Source organism: Scyliorhinus canicula, chromosome 8 (assembly GCF_902713615.1).
Source record: "Scyliorhinus canicula chromosome 8, sScyCan1.1, whole genome shotgun sequence".
Lineage (NCBI taxonomy): Eukaryota > Metazoa > Chordata > Chondrichthyes > Carcharhiniformes > Scyliorhinidae > Scyliorhinus > Scyliorhinus canicula.
In genome coordinates, this window is record NC_052153.1 from 159,335,072 (window position 1) to 159,351,404 (window position 16,333).

General features: G+C 45.9%; 1 protein-coding gene across 8 annotated transcripts in view; it reads right to left on the minus strand.

Annotated features, from left to right (window-relative positions):
• Window positions 1-16,333, minus strand: part of lhfpl2b (LHFPL tetraspan subfamily member 2b) — a 222,823-nt gene that overhangs the window by 40,236 nt on the left and 166,254 nt on the right. For all 8 annotated transcript variants that reach the window (XM_038805549.1, XM_038805550.1, XM_038805555.1 and 5 more), the window contains one exon: window positions 6,783-7,571. In XM_038805549.1, coding sequence (XP_038661477.1) covers window positions 6,783-7,203 — 421 coding nt within the window. In that variant the 5' untranslated portion in view covers window positions 7,204-7,571. The remainder of the gene's footprint in view (window positions 1-6,782; window positions 7,572-16,333) is intronic.

The window sequence follows — 16,333 nt, forward strand, 5'->3', positions numbered from 1 at the left end:
CATTCACTGAACAACTTGGGAAAGGGCCATCTTTAGATGTTTGAATTACAGCTCACAGTAAGAAGAGGGAAATGTTTTTAAACTCCTGGGAGTTGGGGCTTCAGACACAGTGGCAGCTGCAGCAATGCCCCAGACTGCTAGCCAACTGATACCCTGGCACTTGCCAGAACAAAGATTTGAAACAACTGCCGTGTCTCACATGTGTGTTCTCGGTCAATAGCTCGCTCTAATAAGTCTCCAGATTGTGTTGCAATCCTAAGTGCAATGAGCGAAAGCAAAATAATAATGTCACTCTCACAGATCACAAAGTTAACTCATTGACCAGCCGCTCTGTTGTTTTTATAACACTGACAAGTTAAAAAAAACACTCAGCCGCTTGTCTTTTGCTTGGCCGGAGGTGCTGTCTTTCCAGAACCGGAGTGAAAGTTTTCAGTCTCTCCATTTAACCATTTGATGGCTGGAATGTACCTTACCATCACCCTTTAGCAAGTGAATGCCTCCCCGTTGAAAATTCTCACCTGGTATAAAAGACCAGACTTGCACTAGGTAAAACCTTTATCTGTCAACGCCACATGTCTCTGAAAACTTCTTTCCATCAAATGAGTTTCATTTTATCGTGAATTAAAACCTTCAAATTCATCCATTTAGAAAGGCATGCGCAATGATTTTTAAAATAAATTTAAAGTACCCAATGTTATGTTCCTTTGGACTTGTCTGTGTATTGAAGTAACTAGTCTGGAAACAATCTTGCCGTCGAAATCTGAGCACATGATGGTTTTCTTTCTTCTTAGATTCTAACTATTTTCTAACTAAATTACTTCAGTAATTTCCTGGTACCATGTTATGTTCCTTGTATTTTGTTCTCCAAGATAGCCAAAGTCGTAGTGTTAACAAAGAGCATAAAGCTATGTGTTTAAATCAAAACTAGTTTATATTACGCTACTTAAATTGTGTTATGAATTTCCACTACTTGAAATGGTTCACACACTCTATTGAGTAACAGTTAACAAAATAATAATATTGAATCTATGATACAGTAATTAATTATTTCTCTAATATATAAACTACACTCTAACTCAACTTCACACTATCCTTCTACATCAACGTCTCCAACAGCTTCTCCCAGAATGCCGAGAGACGCAGCCTTTTATGAGACTACTCAGTGATGCCATCTAGAGTTGATATACATGAACATCATCTTGTTAACCATTTATTCGGATGAGATTATACATATCATTACACCCAATTTAGCATGGCCAATCTACCTACCCTGCACATTGGTTTGGGTTGTGGAGGTGAGACCCATGCAGACACGGGGAGAATGTGCAAACATCTCACAGACAATGACTCGGTGCCGGGATTGAACCCGGTCCTCCATGCCGTGAGGCAACAGTGCTAACCACTGGGCTGCCATGCTGCCCTAGGCATGCGCAATGTACCTCCACTCTGTGGCAACTGGAGCAAGACTCCCTCAATCATGATTCACACAGACTCTTAAACACATGCGAGGGAAACTGATAACTTTCTGACTTTTCATGTGACTGCATGATTTATAAAACTTCTGGAAGAGACAGAAAACCCCAGCACCTCGAAAATTTAATTAAGAGATCAGAGGGTGTCACAAACTATGAAAGCAATTCACAAATGATTTTAAAAACTGCAACCTGAACTCCTTGATGAAATTACAGATCATGCCATGTCATGTTAGATTCTTTACGTGGTGATTCAAGTCAGTTGTCTGTTTGCCTGGACACTAGTGAAGAACTGACTAACATTCCTAATGAAGGGTTAATAGTTAAATTGTTGTTACTCTGATGTTCCTCTGGATAGACTGTTTGTACTGCCACTGGGGATGATGTTCCCAACTATGTGTTGGCAGTGGAGAATTTCAAGCAACCCGTACTCAGAAAATCCCACCCAAAGCTGTGTGTCTACACACAATGTATTTTCATAGGAACATCTCTCGATCATCTCTATATAAACGTCCACAGTACCTCATCAAGGGTTCTAAACAGAGCACACTGCACAGTGCATTTACACAAGTCACTAATCTGTGGGCTCCAAAATATAATCTCACCCTAGAAACCTTTCGTACAACAGCTAAGTGACCAGGGTACAAAAGACAATGTTTTGAAATATGGTTCATTAAGGAAAAATGAACCCAACATATGCACTCAGCCAATATTTATGCACTGAGTCATGGAAAGATGTTTGCGCTGTGTGTGGTACGTAGGTTGCCATGGAGCCAGTTGATGTGTGGAAACGGCTGAACCTATTTTGGAGAGTGGGTCTTGAATCTGGATCTGCAGTTTGGGCATTTCCTCTGCACTGTGGTGATGGAGCACTGTAGCACAGGAAAAGGTATTCTTTTAAGCAAATATAATGAAAGTAAACGATTTATGTGATTAGACTATGAGGGAAAAATTTGAAGAAACCCCTTTTTAAATTTATATCCATATAAACAACATATGCATATGTAAACATAACCATGTTTACTCAGTCTCTGGAGCAGAATGAATTTTCAAGCATTCAAATGAAGGAGCATAATCTAGTGGTGAACCCTGTAACAATGAAACAAAACAGGGGCCAGATTTTCATCACGCCGGAAAGCCTCTTTTTGCACATTTTGCCAATCTGTGTTTTACAGAGACAGATGGTCACTTCAATCATCAGCTGTCCCCACTGATGTGGGACTTTGGTAGACATGTCATGTGAAACCCACAGAGTGCAGATTAGGCCTGGTAAGAGCAGGTTTAAACATTGTGGATTCGTTTGGGTGGCAGGGCACCCCTTTAGAGAGCTTAGGTACCCCGAGACACCTTTGATGGAGGTTCAGGTGCCCTACCGGTGTGGGTCAGGTGTTAAAAGTAGGCATAAATGTGTGTAAAAACTGCACAAACACATTCCTGTCAAGCATTGGATCAGACCTGTCAAAATCAACTGTCAAACTGTCAGGAGAACCCATCAAGCAGATCTGTTAAAAGCACCTGTCAAAGGGAGTTGTCAAGACATTTAAAAGCCCGGTCCTATAAGTCTTTGAAGATATGTCTAATATATTTCACACTGTTTGCTGACATAAGGCTGAGGATTTCCATTACTGGATTAGTACCGAGGACTGGTTTAGCTCAGTGGGCTAGACAGCTGGTTTGTGATGCAGAACAAGGCCAGCAGAGTGGATTCAATTCCCGTGCCAGCTTACCTGAACAGGCGGTGGAATGTGGCGACTAGGGGTTTTTCACTTCATACTTGTGACAATAGATTATTATTATGACTGATTTCACAATCATCCATTATCACAGTAGGGTGTCTGCCATGTCACAGTTGGATTGACAGCTACAAGTGGTTATAGACTTGTTGATGTGGGATTATGAATTCCAATACTTTTATTTTAAGGGACTGAGAACTTGAGTGAAATATTTGTTGTTATGCAGCTATATTTAGTTGAAGATGTGCAAATGCAGTAATTTTTTTAATGAATAAGAGCACTTATTTCAATATAGTGAAGTCTGCAATAGAGAATAGGCACATAGCTTTATTTTGTACAACTTTATTTTATCTCATCTCTGCATGAGTCCTGAGATCTGCTCATGTTGGGTGCTGTGTGAATTGGCATAGTAGATGTCAGGGCAAATGGTAGTTTCTGGGACGGCATGTATTGGGATTAGTTGGCACTTCTTTAGTGTAGGGGCAATAAAAAATCATTGAGGTGGGTGGAGAATATAGGTTGGCATTGGATCTGTTAAATGACATGGGATGGTTGGCATACCTTGGCATGGGGCATGAGGAACAATGGGCCTGGGTGGGTGCATGAATGGGGAATGGGGACTGTGTGGCAGGCTGAGCGGTGAAAGCTGAATGGGTGTCTATATTTTATTATATAGGTGACACTGCCAGGTTTCCAGGCTGGAAGTGCCAGGGTGGCACCAGCAGTTCCAGGGTGCCACCCTGTCCAGAGGTCAAGCATCTGGGGGCCTCCAATCCCCTGGGAGACCCCCCACAAGTGCCATTCCATCTGGTCACGGTTGTGGGGACCAGCTCTGAACAGCGTGCACCCTTTCAGGCGCAAAGCAGCCGGTAGATGGTACCCAGAATGTCCAGGCAGCAATTTTTAATGGTTGGGTTTTCAGCTCGGGGAATTCTTCTGTCTCTGCGTGCTTGCCCCAGGAGTGAAGTTCTGTGCCAGGGTTGCACTGGCAATGTCACATGCAGAAGATGCCATAGCATTTTACAAAACAGCCTTGTATCACTTTCATCGCAACAGCAGCTGTGAGTGAGAAATTATGTTTTTGTGATATCGAAATACATTTTAACCGAATTCCATTGTTATTCTGGGTAGCAATATTTTCAAAACTTCTGATGTTAAAGTTACAGCTCTTTAACTTTACCTTTTACAACGTACAAATTGCTAACTGATTCTTTGCTGACCCACCACACTGTTTCTCCGTAGTAAATAACTATTTTGTCCATCTGCTGTTTGTCATGAGCATCTACAAGAGGCAAAGAGTTAACAAGCTACAACTCCATTACTTGAAGGCGATTGATTTAGCTCAGTTAGTGACAGAACGGAAATTCCACTTCAAACTCCGCACATTTGAACTAAGAATGGAAATACTTCTGCTATCTGTAAGTGGCACATTTCAGAGCAATTCTGCACTAAGCTTGCATTCCGAAATAAAAGTATTGTTTATCTATGATTAAAAATACCAGGGGGGGCAATTTTCCAAACTCTCTCCAAAAGTCAAATTGGGAGTACAATCTATTCCAATGATGTGTAACAATATAAACCCGGTATTTTCTTTCCATTACAATTTTCTATGAGACTTTAGAGCTTATCCAAAAATCCAATCATTTCACTGTGGAATACATCCTTGACCGTTGCAAACTGGCACATCACAGACACAGCAAAGGCCAAAGGTTTTAACCATCCAAAATCAGTATTTTCTAGGCTGAGGAAGAGTATTTTGATGGCCCAGTCTCCACATCGGACTACTGAGACTAATTTCTGGAGCTTGATACCTGCCATTCTATAATAATCATCTTTATTGTCATAAGTAGGCTTACATTAATACTGCAATGAAGTTACTGTGAAAAGTCCCTAGTTGCCACATTCTGGCGCCTGTTCAGGTACACAGAGGGAGAATTCAGAATGTCCAAATTACCTAACAGCTTGTCTTACGGCACTTGTGGGAGGAAACCGGAGCATCCGGAGGAACCCCACACAGATACAGGGAGAACGCGCAGAATTCGCACAGACAGTAACCCAAGCCGGGAATCGAACCTGGGACCCTGGTGCTATGAAGCAACAGTGCTAACCACTATGCTACAGTGAGACAGCTCATTCCGTGTTCCGAGAATAACTCAGCTGACACTGGGAAGCGATATCAGTTTCAAAGTAGACCAATGAAACTGGTTAGATATGTGAATTCCTTACTTTAAAATTCCGCCCTCTCCCACCCAACCATTATTCCCTCAGGAAACGGTTGAATGGTCCCACTCCCTGGTCAACATGTTTTAACACATGTTCCCAGCCTCCTGGATGACTCACTCAGCTAAGAGTTTCCCCTCGTAGTTTGGGAAATGTATCCACTTAGTAATCGAGTCGCACAGACACAAGTTCTAACCCTGGTTTGTGGTGAGCTAGCCGTCAGCAGAGGTGAGGGGTGGGCAATACAACTGGGTGAGGGGTGGGCAATACAACTGGCCCTGAATTGTGAAAGAGAAAATCAGCCAGAGTTCACATTACTGTTCTCCAATCCCTATTGGAAGTGTTGATGTCAGAATATAGGTGCAAACTGAGTTTGGCATCAATGAGTGGTCGCCCCTTAGGGGATAACTGTTTGTACTTTCAAGGCTAACTTAACTAATGGCCACCCTGGGATCTCTAGGTCTGCATGACTCAGTACCACATCTGCTCCTGAATTTTATCCATCAAGGAACTCTAATGCTGAACAACTTCAAAAGGGACTAAAAGTTGGCAACTTGACATGGTTAAAATTAAAACAGTCTCTGATAAAAAAAAAAGTGTTTTAAAAAGCCTGTCTGACAAGATCCAGGGAGGGGCAAGTTTGCACCACACCGCTATTGTATGTATTCCTCCATGGCCGACCTTGAGGACACCTCAATCTGATTGTTGAAGAAAAGATTTTTTTGAATAGCTTTCAAATGTGTGTGTGTGTGTGGGAGGTGTGGGCTAGACCAGGTGCGGAGAAACCCAATAAAGATGTGAAAATCCCCTCAGATTAAAAGCATATTTTGTAGACTTTAAGGTTTCCGTAGCACTGGAAGGGGGGGGAGGCTAACATGCACTCCACTGTCAAATACACTGGCTGCCATGCGGAGGGCATGACACTTTGGAAATACATTCGAGACTTTGTGTTTTAAGGTTGTTTTATCTATCAAGGAAGGAACCATGAACAATGCACATTGTATGAGAGGTCAGTTTATCAGTAAAAGGCTGCACTTGAATGTGTTTGGGAATTGTTGACAACCCTTTTAGTATTTTGCACAAACTCCAGAAAGACCCTGTTACATACAATCATTCAAATGGCAATTCTGGATTAGAGAAAATCCGGTAGCAATTCACTCCTCACTAGCTTTGCACTGATTCAGCGTTCCAGGTATGTGCCCGACTGTAAATTACTTTCTCTGACTAAGTGACTCAGCAGAGCCAGCAGCAGGATTCTGGGCTAATTGTCTTAACACACAAGCCTCACTTCCAGCTTTAAGCTTTGGTAAATCCATCCCTCTGTAAAGAATTCCTAAGCATGTTGTGTTAAACCTACCTGCGATTCCCTGTAGTAATCCACAAATGTTAAAGATGCTTTTCTTCAGAATACTCTGCACACACATGGTGAAGACTGACACAAAAGCCACGGCACACAGAATGAGAATTCCCGTCGCCAGGAAAATAGCTGTCGCTTGCCAAAATCCACTGGCAATCTCATTGAAGCTCTCAGCATATGGGCCACAAAGACTCCCTCGTTTTAAAGTTGGCAGTTTGATGCAGCGGCTGTAAATGCCCAATTTTGGGTGGAAAGGATCTTTCCAAGTGCTGGAGCGGTTTGAGAGGGCAGGGGAGCTGTTGGTCTTGGGCCTGCCCACCAACCAGTCTGCGCTCATGAAGGCAATCAGTTCAGCGAAAGCCACCACAATACTCAGCAGGGTCCAGAGCATCGAGCGGCAGGTAACAATCACATGACACATGGTTTAAACCAAACTGGTACAAAACCCTTCTCCTCAGTCCACACTGAACAAAAAACAAAGTAGAAATATCTGGGATAAAGATCGTTGAACGGTGTTGTCCTGTGATATTATTTAGATCGAGATGCCACTGGTAAGGTAAATCCTTACTTCATCACTGAGCAAAATGCCTCTTGAATTGCTTCAACTGTGCTCATCAAACAACTGCCGAGTCTTCTGCTGTCCTGTGAGCCTTGTTTCCTCTGAGCTCACGTTTCAGTTGGTTTGTGTGTCTTTATCAGAGTGCAGCTCAGCACATGACGTTACATTTCACTGGAGGACGTTCCAAGGTCTGCCCACAAATCTTGTTCATATCTATATAAAAGACACACCTACAAGGAAGAGAGAGAGAGTAAATGTTAAATTAGTAGAACGAAGCCCTACAATGAGAGGAAAAGTGACCTCTCTTTAAATACTGAACTATGACACAGTAAAAGCGACTGAGAGACCGGCAAACAAAGTTGGCTGGAAACTTCTGAGACCGAGCTGTCTGTGTACTATGCTTCCTTTGTTGCTGGGCAACAAGCGATCTCTGCTGCAGTGGAGATAAATAGGTTTCAGAAACTTGATTCAATAAACAGAGTTTCCCTCATTATTCTCAGCACTGCCTCTTTGAGGTAAATAACCAGGGAGAGTACGAATGAATGAGAGTGTTCTTTTTATGGATCACTGTAAACTAAGCTCAAGGACGGAGTCACGGCGGTCAGCATTTCGCTCTTGTGATCGCATTCATTGGAAGAGGCTGGAGTACGTGAAGGAAATTCTCTCCAGGTTTCACTTTGGCCATGCTTAGAAGGCAAGAATCGCAGGAGTATTCTTTATTCCAAGCACGCCCTTATTTTAGTCAGAAATAATTGGAACCATTTGTTGGCGCTGATTTTCCCCAGCCAGTAACCTTAGTTTACAGGGGAACCCCAGGATCTAGATTCCCTTTTGAGCTGTTGTACAGCTGGCGCCTGTTGCTTGCAATGGAACTGCTCTAGTACGTGGGGGCAACCCTGGGTCACCACACAAAAACCCAAATTTGCATATCAATACAAGCTGAGGAATAATATCACTTAATTTGGTACATTTCTTTTTACACAAAATGAGAACGAATTTAGAATAAGGACTATTCCACATAATTTATGTTTGCCCTGCAGGAAAGTTGTTACAAAATTATTAATTTTTGCCTATCCTTCCTGGATATATCATCAGAAGCTGGGTTAAAGCTTCTTATGTGCTGCTCATCTTCTGGTATGCCATTCATTCTTCGTACATGTCCCAGTTAGTTAGTATCAGTGGGTTATTTGACCGCAAATGGGAATTGCAGCTTAGGTCATTTTCTAGGGCTGGTTGCCGGATAATAATCAGAAGAATGAAGCCTGGCTGATTCTTTTCCCCTCCATAGCTTTGGGAATAACTCAGTTGAGGATAGCTAACTCAATACAGGATGGAGATTAATCCTGAGGCCTCCCTATGCCATGTGCATCTGCCAACAAAGGTGCTCGCCAGACATTCATTTCAAGTTTCATCACAGCAGTAAACACAGAAGAACATTTCAGAAAGGGCTTTTCTAATCATTTCCCTTATATACAACAGTATCAACTCAACACCTCAATGCACTTCCTGTATAATATTCAGAATGCAGACTATGGCTCACCACCACTTCCTTAAAGGTAACTACAGTTGGGCAACAAACACTGTTCTTATTAGTAGTGTTCATATCCCAAGAATGAATTGAAAAATTCACAGTAAACTCATTTCAGAGTACAGTAAGAAGTCTTACAACACCGGGTTAAAGTCCAACAGGTTTGTTTCAAACACTAGCTTTCGGAGCACTGCTCCTCCTTCACCTGAGGAAGGAGCTGTGCTCCGAAAGCTAGTGTTTGAAACAAACCTGTTGGACTTTAACCTGGTGCTGTAAGACTTCTTACTGTGCTCACCGCAGTCCAACGCCGGCATCTCTCACATCATAATTTCGGAGTGTCATGAATGTACAACTTACATTTTTATTACAAGGTTTCTTGATAACTCTGGCACCAAAATGGTTAACTCACAGCAGTAAAGGCAGTAAACATTTAACTTTAATGGGACTATTGTTAACTTGACATCAAATATGACCTGATAAGATCTGTTTGACAACTAAACAGAGGAATCCAGTTTATAATTACAAGACGGAATATCAACATTGACAAGACAAACACTGGAGTCCGAGTTCAAATTTGACTTTGTAGAAGCAATTCATCGTTCTTCTCGTCTCTGCGGCCTTGCAGCATTGATTTTCAAGCTGGTAAGAGGCTAGACAAGGTTATCAGAGTTTTGAGGGAGTGGGGGTTGGTGGGGTTCACAAGGATACATGGGGTTTACCCCTCAACTTGAGAGTGCCCTACGTGTAGAACCAAAGCATCAGTGACGAATGTGTGGCGCACCATATCAATGGCCCTAAGCCCTGTGCATGGGGAAAAACACTTTTTTTAAAAGGGCAACATTTAATGCCCTCTTCTGAGGTGAATTTGGAGGCGGTGGCATTTTATTGGGCGTGTGTGAAATTAATGTACGATGTGATGAGCACACCATTCATCGTATTAAACCGGCAGCAAGCGGATCAGTCCCCACCCGGGGAGCCTGAAGAATAAACTTTATTCTAGGGGTGGCCCTCTTTCAAAGAGTTGGATCAAGGGACCTGCTGTGAACCAAACCCCTGCCCTTGCCTCTGACCATTTCCCCATCTCCCATGGCCTCCATCCCACATTCACCTCACCCATGGTTTGGCCTCCCTCGTTAACCCTGGGCCTCTAGTGGGTGCATTGCCGGCAGCTTCCACCACTTCCGCTGGGGCTGGCTGCAGGTGACAGCTACTGACCTCCAATTGGCTGGCAGCTCTCTGGGGACCGGATTTATGCCCCCCTGGGATCTTCGATCCCTGACAAGCTGTGCCATGGGCCACTTAAGTGCCTGGCTTAATATGGCAGGCCTTCCCCCAGTGGGGCCTCACCAGCTCTCTAGCCAGTAGGCAAAACCCCCCATAATACCACCAAATACCACCCAAGGGACCACATGGCAAGCGGCAGTAATTCACCGCCTGACTCCCTAAAACCTGTGCACCACCGACAAGACACTAGCCAGGAGTGTGATGGAATACTCTCTATTTGCCTGGATGAGTGCAGCTCCAAAAGCACTCACAAAATTTGACACCATTCAGAACATAGCAGCCCGCTTGATTGAAACCCCATTCACAAACATTCACTCCCTCCACCACTGATGAACAGTGGCAGCCGTGTGCACCATCTACAAGATGCACTGCAGGAACTCACAAAGGCTCCTTAGACAGCACATTCCAAACCCACGACCTCTACCATCTAGAAGACAAAGGCTCCCCAATGGATAAGAACACCGCCATCTGGAAGTCCTCCTCAAAGCTACACGCCACCCCTACTTGGAAGTATACCACTGCTCCTTCACTGTCACTGGGTCAAAATGCTGGTACTCCCTTCCAAACAGCACTGTGGGTGTATCTACACAACATGGACTCCAGCAGTCCAAGAAAGCAACTCACCACCACTTTCTCAAGGACAATTAGACGGATAACAAGTTCTTGCCTTGGCAGTGACACCCACAACCGATGAACAAATAAAAAAATGTGAAGCTCATTCCTGGCTTTATCAGGTCTGAGCCTCCTTGAAGACTTGCCAGAAATAGAAATGTCTCTTCAAAAGGGAAATGGCAGTTTGTTGAGCCATTTACTCTGCATTATCCTTCTGTAGGCTTGCCTATTCCACTCATCTGCTTCCCAGTTAAAACAGTGGAAAGAGAAACCAGGAAGTGTGTTAGAACAAGAGCCATGGCTGAGATCAGGGGCTGGATTCTCCCCTACTCGGCGGGGCGGGGGTTCCCGGCGTGATGGAGTGGCGTAAACCACTCCAGCGTCGGGCCGCCCCAAAGGTGCGGATTTCCCTGCACCTTTAGGGGCCAAGCTCTCACCTTGAGGGGCTAGGCCCGCGCCAGAGTGGTTCCCGTCCCGCCAGCTGGCGTGGAAGACCTTTGGCGCCACACCAGCCGGGGCCGAAGGGACTTCGCCGGCCGGCGGAAGTCCACGTGTGCGCCGGAGCGTCAGGGGCTGCTGATGTCATCCCCACGCATGTGCAGGGGAGGGAGCCACTTCTGCGTCGGCCATCGCGGAGGCTATGGCCGACGCAGAAGGAAAAGAGTGCCCCCATGGCACAGGCCCGCCACGGATCGGTGGGCCCCGATTGCGGGCCAGGCCACTGTGGGGGCACCCCCCAGGACCCCGGAGCCCACCCGCGCTGCCGGTAAGGGATGGTGGTTTGATTCACGCCGGCGGGAGAGGCATTACAGCAGTGGGACTGCGGCCCATTGCGAGCCGGAGAATCGTCCGGGGGGGCCGGAGAATTCGGCGGCCGGTGGAGGCGGGATTCACGATGCCCCCCGGCGGTTCTCTGACCCGGGGGGGGGGGGGGGGGGGGGTCGGAGAATCCAGCCCCAGAAACTTACTGTGTAAGTAAGAGTGGGAAAGACAAAGACTTCTCAATAACTGGAGATTACATTACAGCATTTAGCTGATCAAATCGAAACATGACACTTCAACGTTCTTGCAAAATCCCAGGACTAGCTTGGCAATTGACCCGATTTACAATTAATCCGATCAGATTGAAATTAAAACTAACTTTCCACACATGCAAAACTGCACAAAGTATAACATTTAAAATTTTACATGAAGATTTCACAACGATGATTCACCAGATGATAACAATGATGGGGGAACTACGAGGTGATGCCTTATATGCTGGTACTATTTCCACTGAAACATATGCTAACACACTTATTTGTAATTATGAAGAGATTTTAATGGAGTGGATAGGGAAAGGCTATTTCCACTAGTCTGAATTTGTGTCTCCTTGCCCTTGCATTATATGCTCCTGTTAATAGAGGGTCCGATCTTACCAAGAAAAACAGAGTCTGTTCTGGGGGTGAATTGAGGGGTCACACCCAGCACTACAACTGGCATGAACAACCCCACTATCCCCCCCACCCCCTCTGGCCACCTGCCCCCTACCGAGGCCGCACTCAGTCAGAACGCCAGTCAACAGAACTCCTCAGTGCAGCAGGAGATCAGGACACCATTTTTAAATGGAATCCCAATCTCTCGACCCTCCGTGCCCCCCGAATGCTCAGCACAACTATAAGGGGGTCCTCACACAGAAAATGCACCCCCGGGTTTAATTTCCAGCCTGATCCCCAGCACAGGCAAACTGCCAGCCTAGCACTGCCAGGGTGCCCAGGAGGCACTGCCAGGGTGCCCAGGTGGCATCACCAGTGCCAGGGTGCCACCCTGCCTGGAGACCAACAACCCAGGGGCCTCTGTTCCCCTGGGAGTGCCATCCCGTCTTGTCCCCGTTTGTGGGGGCTAGTACTGGATGATGCTCGCTTAAGGTCTCCGAGGTGAAGGGGCTAGATCCAAAGTCTCGGGTAGATCAGCCGAGCTGCCTATCAAAGTGAGACTAGCTACTCTAATATGCAGATTCGCCAAATACTGATCACAATGGGCGGTATCCAGATCGCAACGTCTCTCAAGATCCCATTAGATCTCATGAGACTTGGCGAGTCTGGTAAATCCTGGAAGAGGCTTCTCCCGTTGTCTACCGGTCATGTCACGCCCCGGTTCAGGTGGGATGTGGCCAGTGGATCCAGAGCCTAGGATACTGTATGCTTTATTAACCATTCCCTCAATCTGTCCTGCCCCCTTTAATGATTTATACACATATTCACTGTTAGGAAAATAAATAAGCATGTGGACGTTGCTTAGCAACTTGGGCCTTGTAAGATGGAGAAGCTTTTAAGTTCTCGTTTAATTAATTTGTGGGCATTTGGAGACAGGACCGCGGGGAATAAACATCTTCCAGAAGACAGACAAGGAGCCGCAAAAAGCCAGGCTTCCTAAAATACATGTTACAGTCCAGATAATCAGGGAATTGCGACAGAAAGAATGTTTACGATGACGGGAGTTCAGTAAACAGAGACCAAGGTATTAGCTGGAATTCTCCGGCCATTGAGATTCTCTTTTCCTGCTGGCAGCGCACCCCCACTTGTGAATTTCCCGGCGGCATGGGGTGGCTTCAATGCGAAATCCCATTAACAAGTGGCGGGAAGAGAGAATCCCGCCACTGCAAACAATGTGCCATCGAGAAACACGTGGCTGAGGGACCGGAGAATCCCACCCATTGTTCAGAAGAATTCAAGGAAGATTAAAAATGTGTTCTGAGTTAAAGAGACAATTGCAGCAATCAGATTTAAAGTGGGACAGCAGCCTTCAAAGGTAAATCAAATGTCTGATACCATTTTAATGCAATCTGAGAATCGAGAGTTAAAGCAGTTGTGAGAAGTTTGCGCACCAGCCAAGACAAAGAAATCCTAAAGAGGTTGGTGTAAACTCCTGGACTGGATTCGCTGTTAAAAGTGGAGCAGAAACAGCTTCCACAGAACGTGGGAGCCATTCACCCAATTGTTCCGGGACCTGTTTGTGGCCATACAACAAGCAGAAGAATAGCCAGGTAGCCAAGAATAAGGGGAAAGTAGCCAAGGCGTGAGTGGGAGGGAAATACGGGCGAAAGACGGGACGAACAGCCAAAGTGGAGGTGAACGTGCAATGCAAACGGCAGTGAAAACAGTCCGGGAAAAGCAATTAACAACACCAACACCAGATCCAGTCCCGTATGGCCTCTCTGTATTGGGCATAACTAATGTAATTGTTTCTCTGGCACCCAAATGTGTATATACCTCCCCAGTTCCCCGACCCCCCCCCCCCCCCCCCCCCCATCCACAAACAGGTACCTACTTATGTGTTAAAAATAATATTGCTCCCACATGACTGGGACGAGGATGAGTAGGTTCTTTGGGGGTGAAGACAGGTGTGTCAGGTGCTCGGGGAGTCCAGCGAACCATGCCCATATGTTCTGGGCATGCCCGGCACTGGAGGAGTCTGGAAGGGGGTGGCGAGGACGGTGTCGAGGGTGGTGGGATCCAGGGTCAAGCCAGGATGGGGACTCGCGATTTTTGGGGTTGGGGTGGAGCCGGGAGTGCAGGAGGCGAAAGAGGCCAGTGTGCTGGCCTTTGCGTCCCTAGTAGCCCGGCGAAGGATCTTGCTAAAATGGAAGGATGCGAGGCCCCCAAGCGTGGAGACCTGGATCAATGACATGGCGGGTTTCATTAAGCTCGAGAAGGTCAAATTCGCCCTGAGAGGGTCGGTACAAGGGTTCTTTAGGCGGTGGCAACCTTTTCTCGACTTTCTGGCTCAACGATAGGGTACAGGGACAGTAGCAGCAGCAACCCGGGGGGGAGGGGGGGAAGGGGGAGGGAAAAGGGGGCGGGGCGGACAATGACTATGTTTGTTTATTTATTCATTGGGGTTGGGGGGTGGGGGGATGGGATACATATGGTCTGGGGGTGTTAAAGTTATTATGGGTTATTTTGTTGCATTTCATTGTTTGTCGTTATGTTTTATATTTTCTGTAAAAAATTCCAATAAAAATTATATTTAAAAATAATAATAATATTGCTAACTGTACAAAGTTGCTGTTGTTGAGCTAGTGCACAATATCCTACCAATTTTCTTTTATATATATATATTTTTTATCCTGTGTACATAACTGTACATATACTTTGTTCAAAAACACAATAAAAAACATTTATTAAAAAAAAGTGGAGCAGAAACTTTGTTTCAAGGTGTAATTTGGAAAATCTGGCTTGGACTTTAGAATGCAAACTGCAAAGGGAAAGCATACATATGAGAGAAGAATCTAAAGCATGTTTTTGGGAGTGAAGCTTGGAAATTCTCCAATGTGTGACAGTCATCTTGAGGGATCCTTAAGAGACTTCCCAAGCATTTACTTTAGTTTAATGTGGAGAGTGCGTTTGCCCACAGTCACCTTGTGTGCTTAAAAAGGGGCTTTGGGTTAACGAGAACATTGTAGATTTAGATGTACTTTGTAACCTGTGTTAATCCAAAAACGGTGTTTTTGGATAAGGGGGTGGAATGGAGTAACGGGGCGGGATTCTCTGATCCTGAGGCTAAGTGTTGACGCCATCGTAAACACCGTTGTGTTTTACGACGTCGTCAACAGGCTCCCAGGATCAGTGATCCTGAGCCCTACAGGGGGCCAGCACGGCAACGGGAGCGACTCACACAGCTGCAGCTGCCGATACCGGCGTCAAACAGGCGGCGCAGGTCAGTGCATGCGCGACGGCCGGCACAAAGTCGCACATGTGCGTTAGTTTCCATCTCCGCGCCGGCCCCGACGCAACATGGCGGAGAGCTACAGGGGCCCGGCGCGGAGTAGAATAGGCCCCCTGCAGGGGAAGCCGACCCGCCGATCGGTAGGCCCCGATCGTGGGCGAGGCCATGGTGGAGGCCCCCCCCACAGGATCGGATCACCCCTCCCCCTCACCAGGCCGCCCCCCGCAGGGTGAATACCGAGGTCCCACCGGGTAGGACCACATGCGAACGTCGCCGGCGGAACTTGGCCTATCTCGGTGGCCACTCGGCCCAACGCGCGCAGAGAATCGCCAGGGGGATGGCGTAGTGGCCCCCAACCGGCGCCACGCTGATGCCAATAGCGCCTATTCTCCAGTCACCGGAAAATCAGCGGACTGGCGTCGGAATGGGCCCCTCCCCCCACCGGCGATCGTTTGACACGGCCCGGGGTCAGAAAATCCCACCCAAGGCCTTTTCTTATCATAATCCCATTCTCTCATATTTAATATTTCTTTCTTGTTGTTAAAACTAATTAGCTCTCCTGTGACTCTGTTCCTCCACGTTTAAAAAATAAAGCAAACGTTATTGAGCGAGGGTTCCATTCTGGAACATCAACGGGGATCATAACATCACCCGTATTCATCTCCTGCATCCCCCAGGGGTAGTTTTAAGCTGCTCTGTAATTTCCACAGTAGTAAGGCCGCGCCATTTAATTTTAAACATGCTCACTATTTTACATCATAATGTACAATTCTTCATTCCTTACAAGGAATATAGTAATAATTATTTCTACTTTTAAAGAAAGTCTTTGTGAATTGGCATCTATGCATTGTAATTAAACAG